At 42.3% G+C, this 25672-nt stretch overlaps 1 protein-coding gene across 6 annotated transcripts in view; it reads right to left on the bottom strand.

The window, feature by feature from the left end:
• Positions 1 to 865: 865 nt before the first annotated feature.
• Positions 866 to 25672, bottom strand: part of fam131bb (family with sequence similarity 131 member Bb) — a 47525-nt gene continuing 22718 nt past the window's right edge. Inside the window, exons 2-9 of one of the 6 annotated variants that reach the window (XM_034218942.1) lie at positions 24498 to 24535; positions 21035 to 21070; positions 20562 to 20664; positions 16849 to 17073; positions 12440 to 12580; positions 11395 to 11708; positions 9533 to 9811; positions 866 to 4065 (exon numbers count right to left, since the gene is read on the bottom strand). In XM_034218942.1, coding sequence (XP_034074833.1) covers positions 3853 to 4065; positions 9533 to 9811; positions 11395 to 11708; positions 12440 to 12580; positions 16849 to 17073; positions 20562 to 20664; positions 21035 to 21070; positions 24498 to 24535 — 1349 coding nt within the window. In that variant the 3' untranslated portion in view covers positions 866 to 3852. Of the gene's footprint in view, positions 4066 to 9532; positions 9812 to 11394; positions 11709 to 12439; positions 12581 to 16848; positions 17074 to 20561; positions 20903 to 21034; positions 21576 to 24497; positions 24536 to 25672 lie in introns of those variants that run through there. The other 5 variants (XM_034218945.1, XM_034218944.1, XM_034218943.1 and 2 more) reach the window with 5 other exon arrangements.

Raw genomic sequence — 25672 nt, forward strand, 5'->3', positions numbered from 1 at the left:
TAGGTTGTGGCGTCTCATAAACATAAATATTCTTTTTTTATATACATTTTTTATTTATCGACCTAGTTCGCTAACAGATGTATTTCGCTCACAACAAAGTCATGTTATTCTACATAAAGTATACGTAAAACAAAAAACATTAAATAAAACAGATATAATAGAAATAAAGAATGTAAACAGTAATATTTGATATAAAGTTAAATTGAAGATGATTACAAAGCAGCGATGTGTAGAAGGAACTACGTTCTCATTATGTCTTTCAGTTCCTTCAATTTATACTTCATCAAGGGTCAAAGAGCCTTCATGGATAGTATTTCAACTGCTTTTCAGTCTGAACGCCTGCTTAATTATAAGAAATAAATTACATGTTTAACCTGGTTGTGCTGAATGGAAAGTAAGAATAAAAGTGAAACTTCTTCTTATTTATCCTGAAGGGCGGTGCGAATGTGTTCACTGAATGTAATTGCAATCTATTCAATACTTGCAGAGATATTTCAGTGGTGGACCGAGCAACCTGCGTGGGTGGAAAAAAGATCACTGCATTCAGGCTTGAAAGAGAATATCTGGGAGCATGTAAACATATCTGTGCTGTGAAGGTCAACTGTGTGAGATTCAGGCTGTGGTTCTTCTGTGAGCTGGAACAAATAGGCAGTCTCTAAGAAATAGACGTTAAAAATCTCCTGGCATTATATGGATGTATTTCACTGCTTATTCCTGCTTCGTCTGACAAGCACAGAAACACTGTCTGCCTCCAAATGTGGGCTAAAAAAAGATCCATTACACGTGTTAGGGCTCGAGAGAGAAAGAAGTGAACGTGTGAGAATCTAATTATGCACACTCTGTGAAAGATATATCCACACATAAGCACATCAAACACCATTTGTTGGTTTGTTTATTTGCTCTTTCTCCACCAGAGGGAAAGAAGAGGAGACAGGTAAAGGCGCTGGAGGGGGTGTAGGAGGTTCTGTCGTGCAGGAAAAAGGAAGAGAAATGTTGACAGAAGAGGAGAGAAAGGGGGAGAACCACGTGGAAGAACCATCCTGTGACAACCGTCCAACGAGCATGCATAGGTGTGAGTGTACACTGTATTACACCATCTCATTTCAGACAAATAAATCCAATTTTATACAGACTTTTACAGAAGCTACCCAATGTTTTTTTTTTTTTACAGCAGTTAGCAAATGATATATCTCTGATTGCAGCAAATCCCCTTTTTTTTCTCTTTTCAGGCAGTGATTCTTCCAACAAGACGACGTACTGAACACTGACAGACAGACATACAGACAGACACACATGTACAGAACAGATACAAAGAGATAGAAGGAGAGAGAAGGAGAAAGGCAGCCTACCAGAAGCAGATTTTGAGCGACAAGTGACGGAAACTCTTGGAAGATGGCAGTAGGGTTATACAAAAAGAGCGAACCAAAGACGTGATCAGTACACCTTTAACATCCACAGAAATATATTTGGCTTCTTGTTATAAGTTTATTCATTCATTTAGATTTTGAAAAATAAAACAACCCAGTGTCCTTCAAGTCCATGCATGTGTCCGTGAAATATTTTGGCAAAAAAGAAGCCAAATTCTTCGTCACAATGAACACATAGGCTATAAAGGAAAGGGTCTTTCCAACACACCATTGACTCACAAAGGACAAGCCGTCACATTATTCCTCCCCGCCAAGTAATTGTTCAATAAATAAATGAATATGTGCCACTGTGTAAAGACATTCTGTTTGCAGTTTTGAGCCCTCGTGTTTTCACTAAACAGGGATTCTTGAAATAAAATGATATAAGCGAGAGCTGCCAAACTAGCCATCTCTAAATCTCCAAGTGTTTTTTTTCTCGTGTAAAGTGCTCAAAACCAGACTGAAACAAGACGGCTTTACAACCATGACAACTATTCTAACTTTTACCTGAGGGGATTTTCAACAAGTCCGTAGAAAAATAAACATTGTCCCCCAACGTTGCATAAAGAAGCAATCAATAAATACATTAATTCAACTGCTTTTTGTTGTTGTTAGTTTGTCTTAAAAGTGTCTCACACAATCATCGAAGTGAGAGGAGAAGGAGCTCCCCGACAGAGAAAAGAAAAAGGTGAGAACAGTGTGTCGTAAAGTTCGTCATGCACAGAAAGTCTGTTTAACTCCCCTCCTCCTCTTCCTCTTTGCTGAAACACTCTTTCCTCAGGTGAGTGAAAGGAAAACACAAATGAAAACATGCCTCCTCAAACATCAGAATCCCTATCACTCTCCAGGCAGCTTCACAGAAATCACAGGAAGAAGACACCGATCTGTTTCGGCTCTACTGTTCGCGCCTAGTTCCCTGCTCCCTGATTGGCTGATTAAGCAGCACACGGGCTGTATCCCCCTCCTTTATCTACTACCGTTCCTATTTACCCGATGAAAGACTCTCCAGTTGGAGCCATCGCTCTGCTTCCCACACAAACGTTCCTCCGTTTCTTTAAATCTTTGTGTAAGTGGTAAGAAAAACTAAATTCAGTCGCAAGCTGGAGAGCGTTCCGCCATAAAGTGGGACTGAGATGTGTACAAAAATAAAGAAATCATACTGTAGTAGAACAGTTTGTGACTGCATGTAAGAGGCGATTTTTTATTATATACTCAGACTATTTACATCTACATGTATACGACAGCGTGAACACCGGGCTGTTGGGACGCCGGTGTTTGTCTGCCTATTGCTGGTTACAATTTAGATATTTGTGTGTATTCTCTGTGTGTGTGTGTGCACGCGTGTGTGTATGTGCGTGTGTGTATGTGTGTGTGTGCGCGTGTGTGCGTATGTGCGCGCGTGCGTGTGTGTGTGACTCCATGTGGACGGCGAGGAGAGAAACTCTTGTACTGCCATCTGCCTTCTTCCAGTACATTCAAATAGTGGTTATCATCCTCGACTCATCTATGAAGGAACGAAATAAGAAGCAGCTGAGGGTTTCGTGTTGTCAAGTGGCTCGGTTTTGGTTGGGTACCGTCAACAGTCCAAAGGCAGCCTCTGATCTGCTGGATTGCATCAGTGCAAAAGAGATAATGCAGCTCTTTCTTTACTCCCCCTGCGATACTATGGTTCAGTGCAGCGTCTATACAGTGCTGTATAGTACAGGTACTCCATAGTGCTCTGAAGAAACATGCATACAGAGAGACAGCAGGAAGCACACTTTCTTACAGTACAATCCTTTCTGTGCAGGACGTGTCCCTGGGTTGTGCCTCGGCCACAAAATCTTACTCTACAGGGTTAAAATGCATTTCACGAGCCTAACATGTGGAACTGTTTGCCGTTTTTTGAAAGTATACTGCGTGTGTTGGATGAAAATGTATTTGATTAAACACTAATATGTTACAGCTGTAAACAGAGTAGTTCTCCTGTGGGAAAACTGTTATATCTTATCATACACTTATACATAGATTTGTTCTTTTTTTGTAGCTTTATTACAAAAATGATTCTTATTATAATGTCCTATTATGATAGATTTTCATTATTGTTATAAGACGATGACAGGGTCGACTTTGCTTGTCCTCTTAAAAAGCATGCATATTTTTATTTGCCCTCCTCTTCATCTCCACGTGGTTTTACTATCCAATTAGGAACGTCCAATCAGTCCTCCTCCTCTTCCTCGTCTTCGTTTACCTTTGGGATGTAAGGCTTAAAAAGAAACAGGTGTCCTTTGTTGCATCAGCTGTCTTTGTCTCATTGTGTGTCCACCTCCAGAAAATCTGTTTCTCACTTTCTGAAGAATCCATCTCAAAGTTGTTGATACCTGAAAGGAACAGATTAATAGATATATATTGTATTGTCACGCTCATTCCTGGCTGACTCCGGGTCAGTTTGTAATGAGGAGTCTGTTCAGTTGGCTGTCATGGCGGCTCCCGGGCTGAGCGCCTCCTCCTCCTTCTCCAGCGTCTGCACCAGGCTGGAGGAGACATCCGAGGACTTCCGCTCTGTGATTGGCTCTGCAGGTGGTTGCCCCGGACTACTGCCACCGGAGGCGTCCCCTTGGTGCCGGGGGGGAGTCAACGAGGCCAGCTCCGGCTCCATGCACACTCTCCTCTCATCCTCCTGAGCGGGAAACACAGGGGCGTCAGCAGAGATGGCAAAAGTACACAAATCCTTTACTCAATAAGTACAGATACTCGTGTTTAAAAATACTCTGGTGAAAGTAGAAGTACTGACTCAACTTCTTTACTCAAGTAAAAGTAAAGAGGCTTTAAAATGTACTTCAGTAAAAAGTACCCATAACTAGCAGCTGCTTTAAAGAGTACCTGACCTCCCTTTATATTAATAGAACAATAATGTCATTGTTAGCTAATGAATGTTTCCATGCTGAACAACGGCAACATGACAACGTTTCCATTGGTCCCTCTTCTTTAGAGAAGACCAGGAAATGATGGATACACGGATCGTGTTCAAATCAATAGGCACGCAATGACTCTAAAGAATAATGATCACGCACCAAACACACATTCAGACTAAAGGAACCAGCTGTTTGGAAAATGAGAGAAGTAGAAAGTACAGGTATTTGAGTTCAACATGTATGAAGTAGAAAGTACAGGTATTTGTGTTCAACATGTAAGAAGTAGAAAGTACAGGTATTTGAGTTCAACATGTAAGAAGTAGAAAGTACAGGTATTTGGGTTCAACATGTAAGAAGTAGAAAGTACAGGTATTTGTGTTCAACATGTAAGAAGTAGAAAGTACAGGTATTTGTGTTCAACATGTGAGAAGTAGAAAGTACAGGTATTTGGATTCAACATGTAAGAAGTAGAAAGTTCAGGTATTTGGGTTCAACATGTAAGAAGTAGAAAGTACAGGTATTTGGATTCAACATGTAAGAAGTAGAAAGTTCAGGTATTTGTGTTCAACATGTAAGAAGTAGAAAGTACAGGTATTTGAGTTCAACATGTAAGAAGTAGAAAGTTCAGGTATTTGGGTTCAACATGTAAGAAGTAGAAAGTACAGGTATTTGAGTTCAACATGTAAGAAGTAGAAAGTTCAGGTATTTGGGTTCAACATGTAAGAAGTAGAAAGTTCAGGTATTTGGGTTCAACATGTAAGAAGTAGAAAGTTCAGGTATTTGGGTTCAAAATGTAAGAAGTAGAAAGTTCAGGTATTTGGGTTCAACATGTAAGAAGTAGAAAGTACAGGTATTTGGGTTCAAAATGTAAGAAGTAGAAAGTTCAGGTATTTGGGTTCAACATGTAAGAAGTAGAAAGTTCAGGTATTTGGGTTCAACATGTAAGAAGTAGAAAGTACAGGTATTTGAGTTCAACATGTAAGAAGTAGAAAGTTCAGGTATTTGAGTTCAACATGTAAGAAGTAGAAAGTTCAGGTATTTGGGTTCAACATGTAAGAAGTAGAAAGTTCAGGTATTTGGGTTCAACATGTAAGAAGTAGAAAGTACAGGTATTTGTGTTCAACATGTAAGAAGTAGAAAGTACAGGTATTTGAGTTCAACATGTAAGAAGTAGAAAGTACAGGTATTTGTGTTCAACATGTAAGAAGTAGAAAGTACAGGTATTTGTGTTCAAAATGTAAGAAGTAGAAAGTACAGGTATTTGTGTTCAACATGTAAGAAGTCAAAGTAAAAAGTCGGCAAAAAAATAAGTAGTGGAGTAAAGTACTGGTACCAGAAAGATGTACTTAAGTACAGTAACGAAATATTTGTACTCCACTACTTCCCACCTCTGGGCGTCAGTCAGCTGAATCAGAAGTGAACCAGAATCAGAATTAGAATGAATGTATTAGCAGTGGTGGGGAAGTAACTAAGTACATGTATTCAAGTACTTGACCATAAGTACAATTTTGAGGGACTTACTTGAGTATTTCCATGTTTTGCTTCATACTTTTATTCCATGTATTTAATACCTTTAGTTACTTTCCAGATGTGGATGAATGATGTGAATTATAATCAAGTGTTAAATCAGACTTTAGTTCCACCTGGAGTAAATCCACAAGCTACCCTGCAGTATACAAAGTCATTCAAACTAGCTGCACCTTCACCAGCTTTGAGAACACTTTAATGATCAATCATTATAAAACATATCAAGTATATTATTCTGAAATGGACCGATCTGCACAATGACTACTTTTACTGTCGCTACTTTCACTATATTTTGATGCTAATACTTTTCTACTTTTACTTGAGGAACATTTTGAATGCAGGACTTTTACTGTAACAAGAGTATTCCTACACTCTGGTACTTCTACTTTTACTCAACTACAAGATCTGAGTACTTCTACTTTTACTCAAGTACAAGATCTGAGTACTTCTACTTTTACTCAAGTACAAGATCTGAGTACTTCTACTTTTACTCAAGTACAAGATCTGAGTACTTCTCCCATCTCTGTTTTAAAATGCAAAGTGTTACTGAAAAAGTGGCATAGCAAGTGGAAAAAAGCAAGCAAAATTAAAGGTGACATAAATAACATATTAAAGTATTGAGACCTCATAAAAATGTATGCCTTTACATAACAGTGGCGTACAGTACAGTAGTACTTCTCAGGTTCATCCCTTTAACTCGTCTTGTATGAATGACATTGATCCAAACTGACTTCCAAAGCTTTACAGATTGATTTCCCATCTGTCTCGCAGCTTGCCTGATGAAGAGATCAACTGGGAGCAGTTCCTAGTGATATCATTCATCACCGTTGACATTTAGTTGTGCAGGATGCCGATTTAGAGCCCTTTATTGTTGGCTTGTTGAATCATAATCACTAACTGTTTGTGGTTGGTGCGTGCAGGAAGCTTCAGCGAGCAAAATGTCTGAGTCAACGGCTGAAACGCTTCATGCTTTTCCATTCATTGTCGGGGTTCACAAGAAACAAAAGAAGAAGCCGCTGAGGCCAGTGAACGGCTCAAGCTTGAAAAACTCTGGATCCTACAATACCACGCCCTCGTTACATCCCGTATTACATCCCGTATTACATCCCGTATTGATTATTGCAACTCCATCCTCTCTGGTCTTCCTCACAAATCCCTGCGTAAGCTCCAACTGGTCCAAAACTCAGCCGCCCGTATCATTACCAGAACTCCTTCCATTGATCATATCACTCCGGTTCTTCAACAACTCCATTGGCTCCCCGTTAAATACCGCATCGACTTTAAAATATTGCTCCTCACCTTCAAGGCCCTTCACACTGTTGCACCTCCATATCTCTCTGAACTCCTTCACACCTACACAGGGGCGGTTCTAGGGGGGCCAGGTGGGGCCAGTGCCCCCCTAACACTGACCTCTGACCCCCCTGTGGCCCCCCTAACAATGAAACGTTTTTTTTGTAATGTATATTTTCTGGTACTCGGTTTGCCAAAAACCGCAGGATTTTGTTGCTGTAATGTGAGATTGTGCAGACACCCTTATGTAAAGTAGAGATGTAACTGTTCATTGCCTTTATTTTTATATAAATATGGTGTGAGTGCAAACATTTCACTATAACTTAAGCTGAAGCTAACAGTAATAACTATAAGATCTATCTGAAATAAATAAGTGTACTGAAACAAATACCAATAACTGTATTGCATTGTTTTCTTATGCGCAATTACTTCATACTGTCTAGTTCTCTTTTTCGTCCTGCATTTATTGTGCCCCCCTCAGAAAATAACTGGCCTCCCCAGTCAAATTGGTCTAGAACCGCCACTGCACCTACACTCAGTGGCGGCGCCAGGGTATGGCTGGGGTAGGCTACAGCCATACCAAGAAATGGCTTAGCCCCACCATGAAAAATGATGTTAAAGTAAGCAAATTACATTTAATAATAAGCAAAAGGCTAAATGTTGAGAACACGGATTGCGAAAATATACGGGTCGTGTCCACAACACACAAATTGATCCTGCTGTTACAACAAGTGCACGTTACTGATGCATTATGGTTGAGACCATTTGGGGTTATGCTACAAGAGGGGTGCAAGGAATAGTCTAAGTAGTGGGGGAGTTTTATACACTAAAGGTGTGGAAATTCTCTCGCGTTATAATATCAGCGCGGCCGCGGTCAGATCAAAATGCCTCCGAATGCAATTTGAATAGACCTACAGCCAATCAGAGCAACGAAACGTTGGGTCTTCTGCGTCATGCCTTAATGATTAAGATCAATCGGAACCGCCATTCAGTATCCTCATTGGATCTTCAACGTGGACTATCTATCATACGTCACGTTCACAGTGATCCCTTTTTATTTACTACAAGACAAATGTGCCGTTTTATTTCATACAGTTCCATTTTGATTGAGAAATCATCTAAACCTCACGCGTGGCGTTTCACTGTCAAGGGGGGCGATATAGCGTGTATGTAATTACACTGCAAATACTGACTTGAGCCCCACCACTGTATGGGTTAGCCCTACCATAGATTACCCAACAAAAATACTCTGGCGCCGCCACTGCCTACACTCCCTCTCGTGCTCTCCGATCCTCCTCTGCCTTCCAACTCACTGTACCTTCTGCCCGCCTGACCACCATCGGGTCAAGAGCCTTCAGCCCCCCGTCTCTGGAACTCTCTCCCGCAAGACATCCGCAATATGGACTCACTCTCAACCTTCAAATCCTGCCTGAAAACCCAAAACTAGCGTATTTAATATCTTAATTCTTCTAAACTGATTGCTGTTTTAGAGTCTTTGTTTTTTAAGTCTTGAATTACTGTTTGACCTTCTTTGTTGCTTGTTTATAATAAGTTATATACGTTTAAAAATGCATTATTATTATTATACCCACAATGCAACACATCTTTTACTGCATTTATGTGGTGTTGAATTGAAAATAATAGTTAGATATTAAAACTTGTCAGCAGAACTAACATACAGCAGCCTTTTTAATGTATATCTTTTGTATCTTTTTGTTTCTGCATATATCATTCATGGACATATTTATATCACATTTTATTGATTAAAATCATGGTGAAAATGGATTGTTTTAATGTTTTTTACAGTAAGTTCTTATTTATAAAGTGATGGAAAAAATTGCCTCTGTCAAATTCTTTGACTCTAATTTGTCAAGACACGTTTTCTTTCAGTTTAAGCAACTTGTACAAACATATTCACACTATTGACCAGTTTTTTTTTTCATTTTCCTTTCAGCTGTCTCCCCTCAGTTTATACATCGAAAGAAAATATGAAAGAAAGAAACAACTGGTGAATTTTAATGTTCATATCTAATATATGTCCCGCTATTCACCTGCAGCGTCTCCCCTCAGAATATGGAATACATTAGGAGCATCAGTCTTGTCTTCAGTGCTGATCTTAAATCATACATATGTATTCGGACCATGTGTTCCCCTCACCTTGACCTCCTGCTGCTTTTTTTTCAGTTTTAGCATCTTATACCAACATATTCATACTATTGCCCACTGTTCTTTTCAATGTGTCTTTCAGCTGTATCCACACCGTTTATGCATAGAAAGAAAATATGAAAGAAAGACAAAACTAGTGAATGTTAATGGTCATATCTCATTATAATCTCCCCAGTTGTTAGCATCATACTTGTCTCTAGCGCAGATCTTAAATCATACATATGTATTCTGAGCATGTGTTCCCCTCACCTGGACCTCCTCCTCCTCCTCCTCATCCTCCTCCTCCTCCTCTTGCTGCTCCAGGAGGGGGGAGTGCTCCGTCCCCATGTCCTCCACAGACGGGACACACAGGCTGGGCTCCACCATCACCGCCACCCCCATGAAGCCCCCACTCTCCGTGGGGTAGGCCTCCATGCTGTTCCACAGGTCCACCAGCGGGGGGCGGGCCGGGTGCACCAGGCTGTGGATGGTGCTGTTGGGCGTAGCTTGCAAAGATTGGTTGGCGCTGTGCAGCCGCTGCTCCAGAGACTGGGGGGGGGGGGGGGGGGGAAGAGGGAGGGAGGGGGGGAAGAGGGAGGGAGGGGGGGACAGATCAGGAGGCAGAACAGAAAGGTGTTCACAGTTTCTGAATCTGTGTGTTTGGGAAGATACTTTCATATTCCTATGTTATCTTTTTTGTCTGTGTTGCTTTTATTTATTTTTTAAATTGTTTTATTTTAACATATTATCACTGTAGATGTTTTATCTTGTTCTGTATTAATTTTAATATTATTTTAATATTGTTGTTTTGTTTTCTGTAAAGCACTTTGGGCTGCTTTGTGCATGGAAGGTGCTGCTATACAATCTACCAAACTGTTGGTGCTGTGTATGACCTGCAGCTGCCTCCTCTCTAGACAGAAGGAGGCAGGGCATGATTCACTTTGTTTATCTACAGACTGGAAGACATCTACTCTTGTCTCCCACCTTTTGAGGGGCAAAGAGCAACATCATCGTAAATGGGAATACCTGCATGTACGGAGACCTGCCGGATTTACGACTATGTGTGGGACTGTACTTAGACTATAATCTTGATGTTACTTCCTGTTCCTTTGAGCAGCATACCTCATGTGTGTGAGTTGAACCATATTCCTGTATGTGATTTAACTCTGCTGCCTGATTATTGATTCTCAAACCGACGTCGAGTGATATTTTCCTAACAGTGAGAGAAATCAATTCTGCTTTCTTTGTGCAGAGAAGAGCGTAGTTTTTTATTTTGGCGCCGACTTGCAGTTTAAAGTCAAATGTAATGTTTTGGATTGTTGTGCTGAGTTTATATTTTCCTATAGTTTCTGAAAAGGAGAGTTAATAATACTTCACTTTATTATTCAGGTCGCTCTTGAAAAATTGATTTTAATCTCAATGAGACTTTCACCTAGTTAAATAAAGGATAATAGATTCTCTGTACTGTATTTTTCTTAACTTTATTAAAGAAAAAATCTTTGACCTTCTTCCAAACATTTGTTTACTTAAGAGTCCGTGGATATGCTTACACAACTAAAATCAACGAGCAACAAAAACAAAGAGTTTGCTTGTAGACACATTTTACATTTTGGCATTAAGCATGAGTTTACATTATCAAATAATCTTAATAATGATTATATTTAATTGATGACAAATCAACCTTTGTTCCCTATAATTCTTTTTTTTTGGTGAAAAAATGTTATTCTCCTTTTAGAAATAGAGTTAATTTCTAATTTTGGAAATGACATTTTTATATATACATTTACTTAAAATCAAGTTATTTTTTGTTTCCCTCCAAACATGAAAACCAACATTTTTCTTTAGCTAAGTAATATTTTTAGATTATCTAGGTGATTATGGAAGTATTGTAAATCCGCTGCAATCACATATACGCACTCATGTTCCTGGATTCACACACAACCTAACAAACACTTGATCTCCGCCAACGGGACAGAGTGAGCTCTAGAGCTGCTGGGTTTTACATGACTTCCTGTTTCTTTGGACTGCTCAGGTTCATGCATTATTAGAGTGACTTTGAGAGTCAGTAAACATACTATCACACTGCATTTCTCACTCCACCTCCTTCTATCTATCAGGGAAGGTTACTCCACCTGCTGCTGCTGGTACTGCAGCAGTTGCTGCTGCTGGTAGCTCTGGATCTGCTGGATCTGCTGCAGCTGCTGCAGCTGGTTCTGCTGCTGGAGCGTCAGCTGCTGCTGCTGCTGCTGCTGCGACAGGAAGCACCCCGCCACCTGGCCCTCGTACCCCTCAGGCCCGAGGACGTAGGAGCCGGCCGGGGAGGACATCACGCCGGAGGAGTCTTTGTTCATGGGCTCCCAGGCGTCGGACGAGGAGAGGCAGTAGTGGCCCTGGGAGACGTAAGTGTGGGGCCACACATCCGCTGAGGAGTGGTGCAAGATCTGATCTGGAAGGAAATAAAGAGCAGGAGTGGCTATTAAAGGTGCTGCTGGAGGTGTTGGTGTCAGGAACACGTGAGGGAGAGTTCTGGCAGTGCTGGACAACGTATTCAGACCCTTGTTACTGTAAAAGTCCTGCAGTGTAAATCGTATTATAGCAAAGCAGTCATTATAATCATCTGAGAACTTTGTCTCACTTCATGAGAACAACTTTGTGTCACTGCTCTGAAATCAAAATGTCCAAAACCATTAGTTATCCAGGTTTACCTTCAACCGACCATGATGGAAAATGTGGAATTAATTATGAGCTACCCTCCAGCGCGGAGAGGAGATTAACAGTGTGTTCTCATTACTGAGCAACACCACACATGCAAGCTGCCTTATTCATTCAAAGCCAAGGCTGGTGGAGAGTAAGTTTGTACATTTAATTACACACTCAAGTCAAGTTTTGAGCTACTTTCCTGGAGTATATCCACTTTATGCTACTTTAAAAACATAGTAAATATAATAAAATGAATACAAAGATGAACATAAAGTAAACAATACATTTCAGTGAATCACGTTAAGTTGCCGGGGTGCCAGTCAGGTCGGGCATGAACAATCCATTTGTTGGAGTCTGTCTCGTCTTTATGAACCTTTGATAATGTTAATATTTGCCTTAATGTAAAGATTGTTCTGAAAGACAGGCCACTTTAAGATGCATCCACGGCCGTATTTGTAGTTCTTTGTAGTCCTTTACCTCGACTGGTGATGCTCTCCTGGTTGACCTCGCTCAGACGGGCCACGCTGCCCATCATTGATCCCGACCGCGTGCTCTCTCCGTCCATCGAGCCCCAGGCTATGAGCGTCGCCTCGGTGACTGCAAACTGCTGCAGGATCCCTGAGGGCAGCAGAGGACAAACCAGCATTACAATAGTTAACTAACTGAATAAGTGGCATAAATCAATCTTACAAAGTGAGGTGAAAGCAATATGCTGATCAATGAGGGTTCATAGGTCAAAAGCAAATTGGATAAATAGCTAGGACTTGGACCTTAAGAGCTTTAAAAAACGTATAGTAGTATGTTAAAGAGACCCTATTGTGCTTTTTGGGGGGGGTTTCCCTCTGCTGTAGTGTGTTAGATTTCAGTGTATGTAAATAGTCTGCAAAAGCTACAATTCCTGTGTTTCCTCCAGAAGGAGTTACTCCCCCAAATACTTGGACTCCTTTGTTTACTTCTGTAGTATACTGACAACCAGTGCTGGAATTGGGCCGGTACTCACCGGTACGCAGTACCGGCACTTCTGGTTCTGACCCATGGAGTACCGGCACTTCTTGCTCAGTACCGGCATGCTGGCGGTACTCCGGTACTCATGCACCGTGCCAGTACTCAACACTCTCCCGCCGTTCTTATTATACATCCATATATATATATATACAGCCGCCCGGCACTCAGTAGATGCGTCATGAGGTGCCGAACGGACATTCTCATCGCTCTAACCGCTGGAGTTTCACAGCGGCTGTCAGCTGTTTACTCCTGTCATTCAAACAGAACGTGCTGGAGAGGGGGCGGGGCTTATCTTCTCCATGTAAATACTGTGGTGGAAACGACTATGTCAAAATTAACCTATTTGACCGTGATTTAATAGTAATACACGTTTCAAAATAATAATAATAATAATGCCGAAGTAACAACATACTGAAAACTGTTAGTAAAACCATGTTTTAATGCTTTACAATTTACATACCTAGATGCACGTGTGTTGTGTTTATGCAGTGCAACTCCCACCCCCCCCAGTGGGTGGCTATGTAGAGTGATAGAACAGAGCAGGCACGCCCCCGAGAGAAGGAAAGCAAGTCACGTCACAAATTAGCATTTCTAAAATGTTAGCGTGGATTAATAAAAGTGCAAAAAGACAGCGGTTGTCGCCGGAAGAAACTTCAAATACAGAGAATGCTGTGCCTGTGTTGGAAATTGTGTCTGATGGGGAGCTTTCTTTGGTTGATCCTCCTGCTCCAAGTTCTAGTGCATTAGCATTAGCACTAGCTCCGCCGCCTCCTCCAGAGCCTCTAACGTTAGCTGCTGCTGGCGCAACTGCCACCACCAACACCGGGCAAAGCGATGCACCTGACTGCTGGACAACGGACCAGGTGCAATATTTTTGCAAGACCAATGCATGGCTCCTTCTTAAAGATAAGAAGCTAGGATGTCGGATATGCAGAGATGTCAAATCTTTGGGAATACACACTGGACAAGGACTGAAACTGTCAACTGAATGGGGTGAGTGTGCAGTGTCTCATTTCGGTGTTGACAAGGGCAAACAACAAGCTAGCCTGAGAAAAAAAAAAAATCAAAGAACATAAAGAATCACAAGCCCATGTAAAAGCTGCTGACATCCTTACATCTGCTTCACGTGAAACTATTCAACATCAAGTGCAGTCTATGCATAAATCTGAATTAGACACCACTATCAGAGTTTTTAGAACGGCATATAAAATTGGCAAACATAGCCGGCCATTCACAGACATGCCAATTGATTTGAATGTACAGAAACTGAATGGGCTGAACGTGGGCAGGGTTTTGCACTCCAATAAAACCTGTGGCGAAATCATCGACCACATAGCTCATGAGCTGAAGAAAAAAAATGGCAAAAGACATTACAGAAAACCAAAGAAAACTGTGTTTTGGTCGATGAATCTACCACTATTAGTGGTAAAACGGTGCTTGTTGTGTGTCTACGCTCAGCATTAGCTGATGCTGAGCCCGAAACGTTTTTTTGGGAGCTGATCGAGTTGGATGGAACAACGGCTGATGACATCACAAAGGCGTTAATGGAGTGTCTTGGAAGAGATTTTAACGAGGACTTTTAGGTCAGTGTTTCGTTTCTTTTGCATGTGATGGGGCTTCAGTCATGCTAGGGAAGAGAACAGGCGTTGCTACCCAGTTGTGTAGTAAATTCCCAAGCCTGTTTGTGTGGCACTGCTCCAATCATCGTCTAGAGCTGGCAGTTGGGGATGTGGTCAAGGAGGTCTCAGGGCTCAATCATTTCCAGATCTTTTTTGACAAACTCTATTCCTTGTTCCATGCCTCCCCCAAAAATCAGAGGCAGTTAGCGCAGTGTGCGCAAGCAGTCGGACAGCGTCTCCTGGTGATAGGGCGTGTTTTGTCCATCCGCTGGGTGGCTTCAAGTGAAAGGAGCGTCAGAGCAGTCTGGGAAAACTACCGAGTGCTTCATGATCACTTCACAAATGCTGCAAACGACACGAGCAGGGATTCCAGAGACAGAGCAAAGTACAAGGGCCTGGATGATGTGCTCACATCTGCAACGTTTGTCAGCAATCTGGGACTGATGTACGATGCGCTCACAGAGCTCAGCGACCTCTCTCGGCAACTCCAAAAAAGAGAGATGACACTGCCTACAGCAGATAGGCTCTTAACTCGAGAAATACGAGTTTTTGAATCCATGGTCACCATGCCTGGCCCACACATGACTACAGTTCATACAGCTCTAGCTGAGAAGTCCTTCAAGGGTGTTGCCCTGCGTGAGAATGGCAGGCTTGTACAGATTCATGCAGGTCAGTTTTTCCGCAGTATGGTAGAGAATCTGAGACACAGAATGACTTCCACAACCTCCTCTCATGTCAGCACAAGAGAAATCCCATTACATGGCCGGGAGGCGTAGAGGTGCTACGTTTGTGCGAAGTGCTGAAAGTGGACAGAAGAGAGACTGTTCAGGGCTTTCGCGAATACAAGGAAAACCAGGGCATCCCGTACACCTGCTGCCATGGAGCCTCTACTGAAAGCAGTCCGAACCATCGCTGTCTCCACTAGTGAGTGTGAGCGGGCATTCAGCTGCATGAACGATATCCTTACTGCAAAAAGGAATGCTCTCTCTGTCAGCCGACTGTCCAGCCTGGTTTTCATTAAATGTAATGGACCATCACTAGGACAGTTCAATCCGGAACAGTATGTGAGGTCCTGGCTGGCAAAGGGAAGGAGAAGTGCTGATGAAAGAGCCTGTCCAGCTCCAGCCCCTGATACTGATGTCCCCAAGGCCTTCTGGAGCCTTTTCTAACAATGTGAAGTATATTGCAAAGCAGCTCACCCAGTGAGAAGACTTTTGGCATAATGTGCCGATTTGTACAGATCCTGGAGATAGAAGGACTTCAGACCAACCAGGGAGTTATCTGATCAGCTTGGTGTTCAATGTAACTCTTTACCATGGCTCAGACTTTGTTACTTGCAGTTACAGTTTCTCATTTTAGATTGTGCAAATTTTGCATTTGTTTTTACATGTTCTTTGTTCATGCTCTTTATCATTTTTCTGAGTTGGAAAGTTAGATTGCATCATAGTTTACTTTATACATATTTGTATTCTTCAGTGGTGAAGTATATTGCAAAGCAGCTCAGCCATGTGAGAAGACTTTTGGCACTTTTTCGTTTTTCGTTTTCTGAGTTGGAAAGTTAGATTGCATTCAAAATGTACAGAAATACTTAATTTTGTTAAAGCTTTTTATAAAAAATGCTTCTGACCAGAGCTTTGTTTCCTTGTCATTAATGTTGAACACCACCAGAGGGGCTCTCACCTGAAAGGTGTCTGCTTCATGTGTCTTCAGCAGAAGATCTAGACTTTGATTGCTATATTTTCAGTTAATATTGACCTTACTGAGCTTTAGCCATATCCGCTGCCTATCATAAAAAATGTTAAGTACAGTGAACCTTTCTAAAATATACAGTAGTAAAGAGACAAACCCACCAGCATTATAGTAGCCAAATTCTTGTTTGTGGGCTGTATATATAAAATTGACTTGAAAAAGTTGCTGATTTTAGAGTACTGGCACCTTTTTCATTCCAATTCAAGCACTGCTGACAACTCTATGTAACACTCTCTTTTCTATTGGCCAGCCACTCTCAACACACTGTACGTGATAGGGGGCGGGACATCTCTAAGCGGTGGACCAATCACAATAGGGCCGGCGAGCTAACCAATCAGAACAGACTAGGATGTGTGGTTTCTCAGGCAACATGAGAAAAATAAAGAGCTTTTTGAACATTAAAGCATGGAGACATGTCCCAGTAGAGACACTACATACTAATATGAACGTGAACATGAGCAGAATATTGCCCCTTTAAAATGTGGGTGAACGGGCTCTTTGTGAGTTTCTGACCTGCAGTGAAGCGCGCCTCCTTCTCTCCTTCACTCAGGTCGCTGTAGGCGTCGCTCTCCAGCCGCCGCTCCTTCTCCCGCTCCTCGGTGGTGATCCGGGGCAGCGGCACGCCTCCTGGTCCCACCGTCGACATGCCCCAGTTCTGCCACTCGATCATGTGAGCAACGCGACCCTGCGCCATGCCGGTGGGCTTCGTCACTCGCTCCTTCATCGTGCGGCTCACACCTGGTGGGGGAGGAAAGGAGGGATAGAAGAAGAGTGGAGGAAGAGAGGGGAGGAACAGACATAAGATAGATAGGCTATGTTATTATCAAGTATTTTATTGTGTTTGTTCGGGGATGTTGTGAAGAATGATGAAACTATGGATGCCCAGCAGGATCAGACTAAACTGTGTGGAGGATAAACAGTGTTCTCCTCAAACATAATGCCATTTTGTTTAATTATATTATTACTGTAAGATTGTTAATTACCTTAGAAGCCGATTGTGTGTAGTGATTCAAGTAAATATGTTTGTGTAAATGTGTATAAATAGAGTTTGGTCGCATTTCATTTACTTGTTTTTGAAGATAAGAATGTAAATAATTGAATATTGGGAAATAGTAAAGGAAAGATTTTGTGTTACACGATATTTGTCAAGGAGTGAACTCTGAGGCATGAACTCAATTACACGACTCAAACTCAGACTCGGATAGTGTTTCAAAATAAAGACTTTACTGGGATTTGCACAGTCATGAAAACAAGGGAAACAAAAACACTCTTTCGAGGAAAACTAGAACAGTGATCAATAACATAGATCCGTGAGAAGTCCGTTAGGTAAGCAGGAACGTAGGTGATAGAGAGACAACGAACTGACAATGAACAGGAGGGAGCTAACACAATATATACACAGGTAAAGGGGACACAGGTGGAAACAATCAGGGCGGGAAAACAATCAAGGACGCAGGAGACAGAAGGGGGCGGGGAGCGTGGAGGCCTAAAATGAGAGGGAGAATTAATTAAGGGAATAAACATAAAGCACAGGACAAAGGGACATGACAAAACTAACATAAAGAATAAACTTTCACTATAAGTTTCTTGGACATAACAATATTTTGATCGCATTACACAATTACGTTGCCTGATTTGATCATAAAAAGAACACAATAACTCAAATGTTGTTGTAAAAATCGAATGAAACTCAGGTAAATCAAACTATTTCCCCTACCTGCTTACTGTGTCTGTGCATGGATGTATTGGCATCAGCAATATTTATTTAATTGTTCTCAATAACTTTACCTAAAACCTGCAATTCAATCCATTTTGTTATTGTGAAAATACCTTTCATTTGTCGAGTAATTCCTTCTCACAGGAGAACCTAAAATAGGCCTTACTATTTGGTTATTTCATATATATTTATATTGAATTACCAGATAATAATGAAAACAAAAATGTAAAATAACCTATATTGGCATTTCAATTAAAGAAAAATATAGTTTAGTCCGACCTAGCTTCTCAGATGCCTGTATTTTAAAGAGCGTCTTCATGAACATGGATGAGAATAGCTCAATGCAGATGTGCTGAGGGGATGCTAGCATGTTTGTAATGAGACGACACCATTGTCTGATGGAGTAAAGGCAGGAGAATGGATGTGTCCTGTCTGAAAGAGGTGCATCATGGGATGGAATAGGTTAATTAGGGTGAGGTGGTTGTATGGCATGAGTAATGAGAGGTCGGCTTGTTGACATAACATCTTTCACACCTCTGCTAATCTGCGCTGGGTAAACAGAAGCACTCTGCTGTCTGTGTGAGGACTCACCCTAACCCTAACCCTGATGGCTGCATAATGGCTGCACTCCATATTTCATGTGACCAACAAATGACTGTAAATCCCTGGGCTCACTGACGATGAGATTTATGAATAAATGAAAGGACAAATCTGGACCACACCACACCAGCTGCACTGCACTAACTTTTGTTTAACACAAACCATCCACACGAGGACGATAACGGTCGTATCTGCTACAGTTATCAGATAGACGGTTCGGCCACACGAGGCCGACATGGAAACGCAGAAAACGATAACGGGTCCCAAGGTGGGTAGATCAGCAAACGAAACGCTCTGGGGGGGCAAACGGCTCTGTGTTTACGCCTATACGATCATGTCCTGATAACGTTGAAGCAATAGCCCCGCCTCTCCCCACCTCTGCTGCTCAGAGATCAGCTGCTGGGCTGTCAGAAGAGGGGGAGGAAAAGAGAGACTCCATGTATTATTCTTATATTGTTATATAGAGTCGTTATTCATTTGTTTTAAAGCTCAATAAATAACAAAGAAGACCTCTGACCGGCACCTTTCTAATTTTGTCCGGAAGATTTAAACTTTAACGGACATGTTGACCGGCGAAAAACAATCGAACTGAAACTCTGCTGCATGGTCCCCTCGTCCCTTGGAAGAGGCGTTGTTTGGTGGGTGTTTGTCATCTGCTGGTGGACTACCGGAGAGATTTACAGCAGGAGTAAAGGCTTGCCTCGGGGAGGGAGAAAAAGAGCCAGAGCGTCCACAGCAGAGAATAAACAGAAGGGCAACCATGGCAACTATGCAAGGGAAGTCTTTTTCGCTGCTTTGTGGCAGGAGTACAGCGCCACTTACAGGCCCGGCATATGTACTACAGCGTATCCAGCGCTTTCGAACGGTCTCGTGTGAACGGAAACGTTTCTGGTGCCTGTTGCGTGTGGACGGAAGACTTTTTTGATATCGATTTCAGTCCGTTTGCGTTATCGTCCTCGTGTGGCTCCAGCCTAACACTACACAGTTTCAGAACCACTGAACATGAAGAGCTACACTTCCCACTCACCTTGTCTTAGAGCAACAAGTATGAGGACTCACTGTGTGTGTGAGGTGTGTTGTTTTAATCAATTAAACTTGATGTATATATCACTTAGCATACTTAACACAAAGTGCTTCCCCAGCTAAAAAAAACCAAACTAACCCCCGTCCCAGTTCACAGACAGACACACTTAACTATGTGATTGATAACACTTAACATCAACAGAACTCAATAAACACAAGACTGAAATAATGATTACAATTAACTTAAAGAGGCCCTTCTATGCCTTTTGGTGTTTTCCCTTTCCTGTAGTGTGTTATATCGTTTGTTGTGCATTTAAATGGTCTGTAAAGGCTCAAATCCCTGTGATTTTCTCTCCCACAGACTCCCCCCCTCCCCTGCCTGAAACGCCTCCATTGGACTCCTTTGTTTTCTTCAGTAACTTTACAAAACAAACATACACTGAAAAAACTGAAACGTTGACTTTATTACTTTAATTAATTGTAGTATGTCAACACATTTCCAATAAATGTATTAGGTTGAGAGCAATAATGTTAAATAGGTTCAACTTAAAATGATTGCTTTTAACTAACCTAATACAGTGATATATTAAAGTCAACGTTTCAGTTCCTTCAGTGTACTAACACTACACAGTTTGTTTCACAGCCACTTAACAAAAAGAGCTACACTTCCCACTCACCTTGTGTTAGAGCAACAAGCTGTATGAGGATGCACTGTGTGTGTGTTTAAGGCTGATTTAATTCCATCAATGACTCAGGAGGTGTTCATTGACGAGTGTTATTACGGTGTGAAGAGGAAGTGATTCAGGGGAACCCATTTTCGGGTACCATGCTGGCTCCAGCCGAGCCAACATGGGGTCGTTTACCCGTTTACAGCACAGACACACACCTGACACACCTGACAGAGAAGCATTAGCCAGAGCCCCGATGCCGTACGCATTAGAGTTCCTCTTGAGCCGAGGCAGGATCGACGTGGTGTCTTCCATGGACAGCTGGAGGGGGAGAAGACAGAGGAATGGAGGAAGGGGGAAAAAAGCGGGGAGAAAAGGATAGTATGGGAAGTGTGACGGGGCACACAAAGACGTCGAGACGGTGTGTGTTACAGGAAGGGTGAGTGGAGAGAAGTGATGGAGATGTTGGGTTAATACAAAATCTCCAAATCCAACTTTTTTTTAATTTTACCCTGCACCAATTCTGATTGTGCCACGACTAAAACCTGGAAGAGATCGACTGTAAAGGCCGAGGTGGAAGAGAGGGGGGAGGGTGAAAGAGGTCAGGGTGAGTTAAATCAAAACAGGTGAGAGAAACATATAACTATAGGAGGAAGAGTAGTCCATGAGGGAATGAGGTCACAACACTTACATTGATTCCTTCCCATGACAATTCTGAAGGTCCATGCTGAGGAAGAGAAATATAGGAGGAAGGGAGGGATGGGGAAAGAAGGAGAAGGAAAGACAGATACATGCACGGGGGGGATGGGGAGAAGACGAAGAAAAAGAGGAGGGGGTTGAACATCGGACATGCAGAGAAATGAAGAGACAGGGAGACAGATACACAGGATTTTCCAGGGAGAAGGAAGGCAAGAGTCAAGGACCGGAATGAGAGGGAGAAGGGGGGGGATTAAACAGGGATCAGTTTATTTGCTTCGTTATGTTTAGCAGAGTGAAAACGCTGCGGAGGGATGAGCGTCCTCTCGGCTTACACGTGCTGCCAGAAACACTGAAAAGCCAGCAGGAAATCGAGCGTGAGTGAGAGATGTGTTGAACTTTATCTGATGCTGCGTAAAGACAGGGGACTGGGGCTATGAGGAGGAAAGGAAGGGGTGTGTGTGTGTGTGTGTGTGTGTGTGTGTGTGTGTGTGTGTGTGTGTGTGTGTGTGTGTGTGTGTGTGTGTGTGTGTGTGTGTGTGTGTGTGTGTGTGTGTGTGTGTGTGTGTGTGTGTGTGTGTGTCTATGTATGGGTGTGTGTGTAGGGTTAGGGTTAGGATAAGTCTCCAGGAAATGCATGTAAGTCAATGTAAAGTCCCCTGAAGTGATGTATACATGGTGTGTGTGTGCATGCGTGTGTGCATGTGTGTGTGTGGGTATGGGTGTGTGTGTGTGTGTGTGTGTGTGTGTGTGTGTGTGTGTGTGTGTGTGTGTGTGTGTGTGTGTGTGTGTGTGTGGGTGTGTGTGTGTGGGTGTGTGGGTGTGTGTGTGTGTGTGGGTGTGTGTGTGTGTGTGTGTGTGTAGGCAGATGCTATAGGGAAAAAGCAGATAAGCAGCATTCCTCTCTATCAGACAGTAAATGGACCGGGATCGGGACACTGCTGGGTTAGAGGGGAGATGTTTTCACCTTCCTGTAGATATGCACAGGAAATACATTCATAAATATATATAAAAAACTGGAAACAAATGTCAAACTGCGCCCCAATATGTATCATGCATATTGTTAAGCCCGTCCAATTGTGTTTTTCCTATCACTATTAGATTTTGTACCAACTACCGTACCTATTTCAGACGGTCACTTGCACATAAACGCTTATATTAGTGCTGTTGAACTTTTTTTTAAATCACGTTAATCACAATAATGATCTGTGATTAGTCTTGATTAGGTTGTGCTGATTTCTCCGCTTTTTCACGGTCATATTATTAATTTAAAACGTTAAGGTTTCCAGAATACATTTGACAGCCCTAGTTTATATATATAATATTTATAATTTTCTTGCATCTACCCCATAAAACGACAACTTTAAATAAACAAACAAGATATATTGTCGCATGGTTATTAGATCTTAACAGGTGCTGGGAAACAGATGAACTACAGTAGCTTTGGCCAGAGCCAGGCTATGTCCTCTTGTTTCCAGACATTATGCTAAGCTAATAAGATGCTAACCATACCCTCACGTTTACTGTTTAGACATGAGACTGCTTTCAATCTTCTGAGCTAATTCTCAGCAAGACTGCGAATTAGCAAAATCCCAAACATTTGAACAAGTCCTCTGAACTTCAACATTGGTTTACACCTCCCTACAAAAGGACCCATGCATCAAAAGGATAATATTGTATAATACTTGAATGCAATTTGTTATTTATCGCTTTAAAAATGTAACAAACAGGTTATTTATTTCTGAGTGACACATCATGAGGGAGCAACATGGGTGTTCTCTACCTATCTCCATCAGGCAGCATCGCATCTATCAGCCTCTTCCCGTTCCTTTTCTACTCTCCTTCCTTTTTTATTATTCTATTTTTGCTCCCACTTCATTGCTCTTTGACTCCCCCGCTCTCTGAGTGGGTCTGATGAGGGATTTAACACACTTGAGTCACTGGTAGTGCTCGGCCCCTTGAAGCAGCTTTTCCTAAGTTGCCTCCAATAGCCCTGACAATGCTGATGTGTGTGTGTGTGTGTGTGTGTGTGTGTGTGTGTGTGTGTGTGTGTGTGTGTGTGTGTGTGTGTGTGTGTGTGTGTGTGTGTGTGTGTGTGTGTGTGTGTGTGTGTGTGTGTGTGTGTGTGTGTGTGTGTGTCGAAGGGCAATCTGGGGCACAATGCATAAATAAATAATGGAATAAGTCCACGGTGCATTTGGTGAAAAAGTGGAGTTCTCTACATTTAGTCTAAAATGGTTTCCTCTCCTGTGTCCTCTCCCAGGGGGTCATATATACAGCATGGGATCAGTGAAGGAGAGGAGAGGAGAGGAGAGGAGAGGAGAGGAGAGGAGAGGAGAGGAGAGGAGAGGAGAGGAGAGGAGAGGAGAGGAGAGAAGAGGAGAGGAGAGGAGAGGAGAGGAGAGGAGAGGAGAGGAGAGGAGAGAGGAGAGGAAGGAGAGGAAAGGAGACGATTCAGGACATGAGAAGAGGATACAAGGCGAGAAGAAAGGAAAGGAAAGGTAAAGATAGATCACTAGATGAGTGGAAAGGTGAGGATACAAGAGGAGAGGAAAGGAGACAATTTAGGACGTGAGAAGAAAAGAGGATACAAGGCGAGAGGAAAGGAAAGGAAAAGATAGATGAGAGGAACGGTGAGGGAGGGGATAAGACAAGAGGAGATATGAGAAGAGGATACAAGATGAGAGTAGAGGAGTAGAGGACACAAGACAAGGGGAGATGTAAAGAGAGGACACAAGACAAAAGGAAAGGACAGGAGGGGAGATGCGTTGAGAGGAGAGGATACAAGTTATAAAGGAGGCAAGTAGAGAAGAGAGTAAAGACAAGAGGAGATTTTTATAAGAGAGTAGAGGAAAGGAGAGGATGAGAGTAGAACGGACGATACAAGACGAGAGGGGAGGAAAGGACACAAGGCAAGACAAGAAGATACAAGACAAGAGAGAAGAGGACACGAGAGGAGAGAAGACAAGGAATGAGGGGAGAGGAAAGGATAGAAATCAAGACAAAAGGAGAGGAAAGGGGAGGACACAAAACAAGACCAAGGGAACGATACAAGACTAGACAAGATGAGAGGAGACAAGGCAAGAGGATATGACAAGAGAGGAGAGAAGAGGAGAAGTCGAGAGGAGAGGAGGATAAAAAAGATATAGGGATGATGTGTAAAAAGTTGTAGAAGGAGACTGATGCCTTTTGCTTTTTTTTGCGACTATCCAACAGACATCAAGCAACGAGCCAACAGAACCAGAGACTGTTCCCCTACACCCCCTCTCTCATTTAGGGAGGTGTAGGGGAAGTCAAGCGACTGACATTGATATGATGTGTGACTACTTCACTTAATCTACTAGCACAAGCACTGGCAGCTCGAGTTATAGAGAGCTGCTGCTCAGCATGTAGCTGCAGGGAGACTGGTTCAAATCAGCGGCCATGTTGGCTCCTCAGAGAGTCAGTATGACACTTACCTGCTCCCCGTCCTTCTGGACCGGCACGCCATCTCCCGCTGAGAGGAGGGGGAAGAGAAGGGGGAGGAGATACATTAATATTACTCAATCATGTCATTTAATCATTCCTTTATGTAAGTTAGATAAAGAAACAGGTACAAACATGAGACATAATGGAGACATGTGAAGTGGGACAGCACAGTAACCTATAGGAAGCTTGAGAACAGGGGCCCAGATATATCATTCATACATATTGAATTGAGAGAATTCACGTATTATACTGAACCATCACAACACAGAAACATATCCAACACTGCATTTCAGAAAGAGTGAACGTGTTTCCAACTCCACAGCCATTCAGCGTATTCTATCTCTGACAGATTTGCTTGACAAGAGTTGCTTTAACCGTTATGCTGTGTTCGGGTCTCCGTGACCCGTTTCAAGTTAAAATGATATAACAACTACGCTCTAGTTTTTTTTTTATCGGAACAAGGCTTCATGATATCCTCCACAACAGCTATATAAACACTACTGATTTTGACCATTTTAGCCAAGTCTGAAGGTCTCTAAAAAAAGAAGTGTATAATTTGGTGTTGGGGTCTGGGGAGACCCAGCAGAATTGTTTTGGGTGACTCTGGGTCAAATTTGGCCCAATCAAGATTCATCTTTGACTCTAGACACCCCTCCCCCTTCATCCACTGTAACAATAATTTGTCGCAACATGCACCTGGTCTCCCTCTGCCTCCCCTCCCCCCCACGGGAACAAGATCAACAATTCAACCCAGTCTCACGGCATTTCGTGTTCACCAACACGATTTTTAATCTATTGATTCGTGTTCACCAACACGATTTGCCCCTTTTTTTCGTGTTGCACAGCACGATTTTAAAAGCAATGTATTTCTACTGCCTGCAGCACGTCTTTTTCTCCGGTCGGGTCGAGGAAGACCGGAAGCTGTGTGGTTCATAAAAACATGTTCTTACTCAATATCAAGCCACAGTTATTGCTTTTATTTGAAATCGTATAATTTCGGACTTTTGTTGCCGTCTGTGAGGAAAATAAATGGGGCTCAGAGCCTCAGGATACTGAAATCTGTATTTTTTAAATCTTTTTTTCCTTCTAATTTGTTATTCTTTTCAAAATAACACACTGTTATTTACTCACCAATAACACACAATTATCCTTGCTTTTATGTATT

The sequence above is a fragment of the Gymnodraco acuticeps genome, unplaced genomic scaffold (genome assembly GCF_902827175.1).
Source record: "Gymnodraco acuticeps unplaced genomic scaffold, fGymAcu1.1, whole genome shotgun sequence".
Classification (NCBI taxonomy): domain Eukaryota; kingdom Metazoa; phylum Chordata; class Actinopteri; order Perciformes; family Bathydraconidae; genus Gymnodraco; species Gymnodraco acuticeps.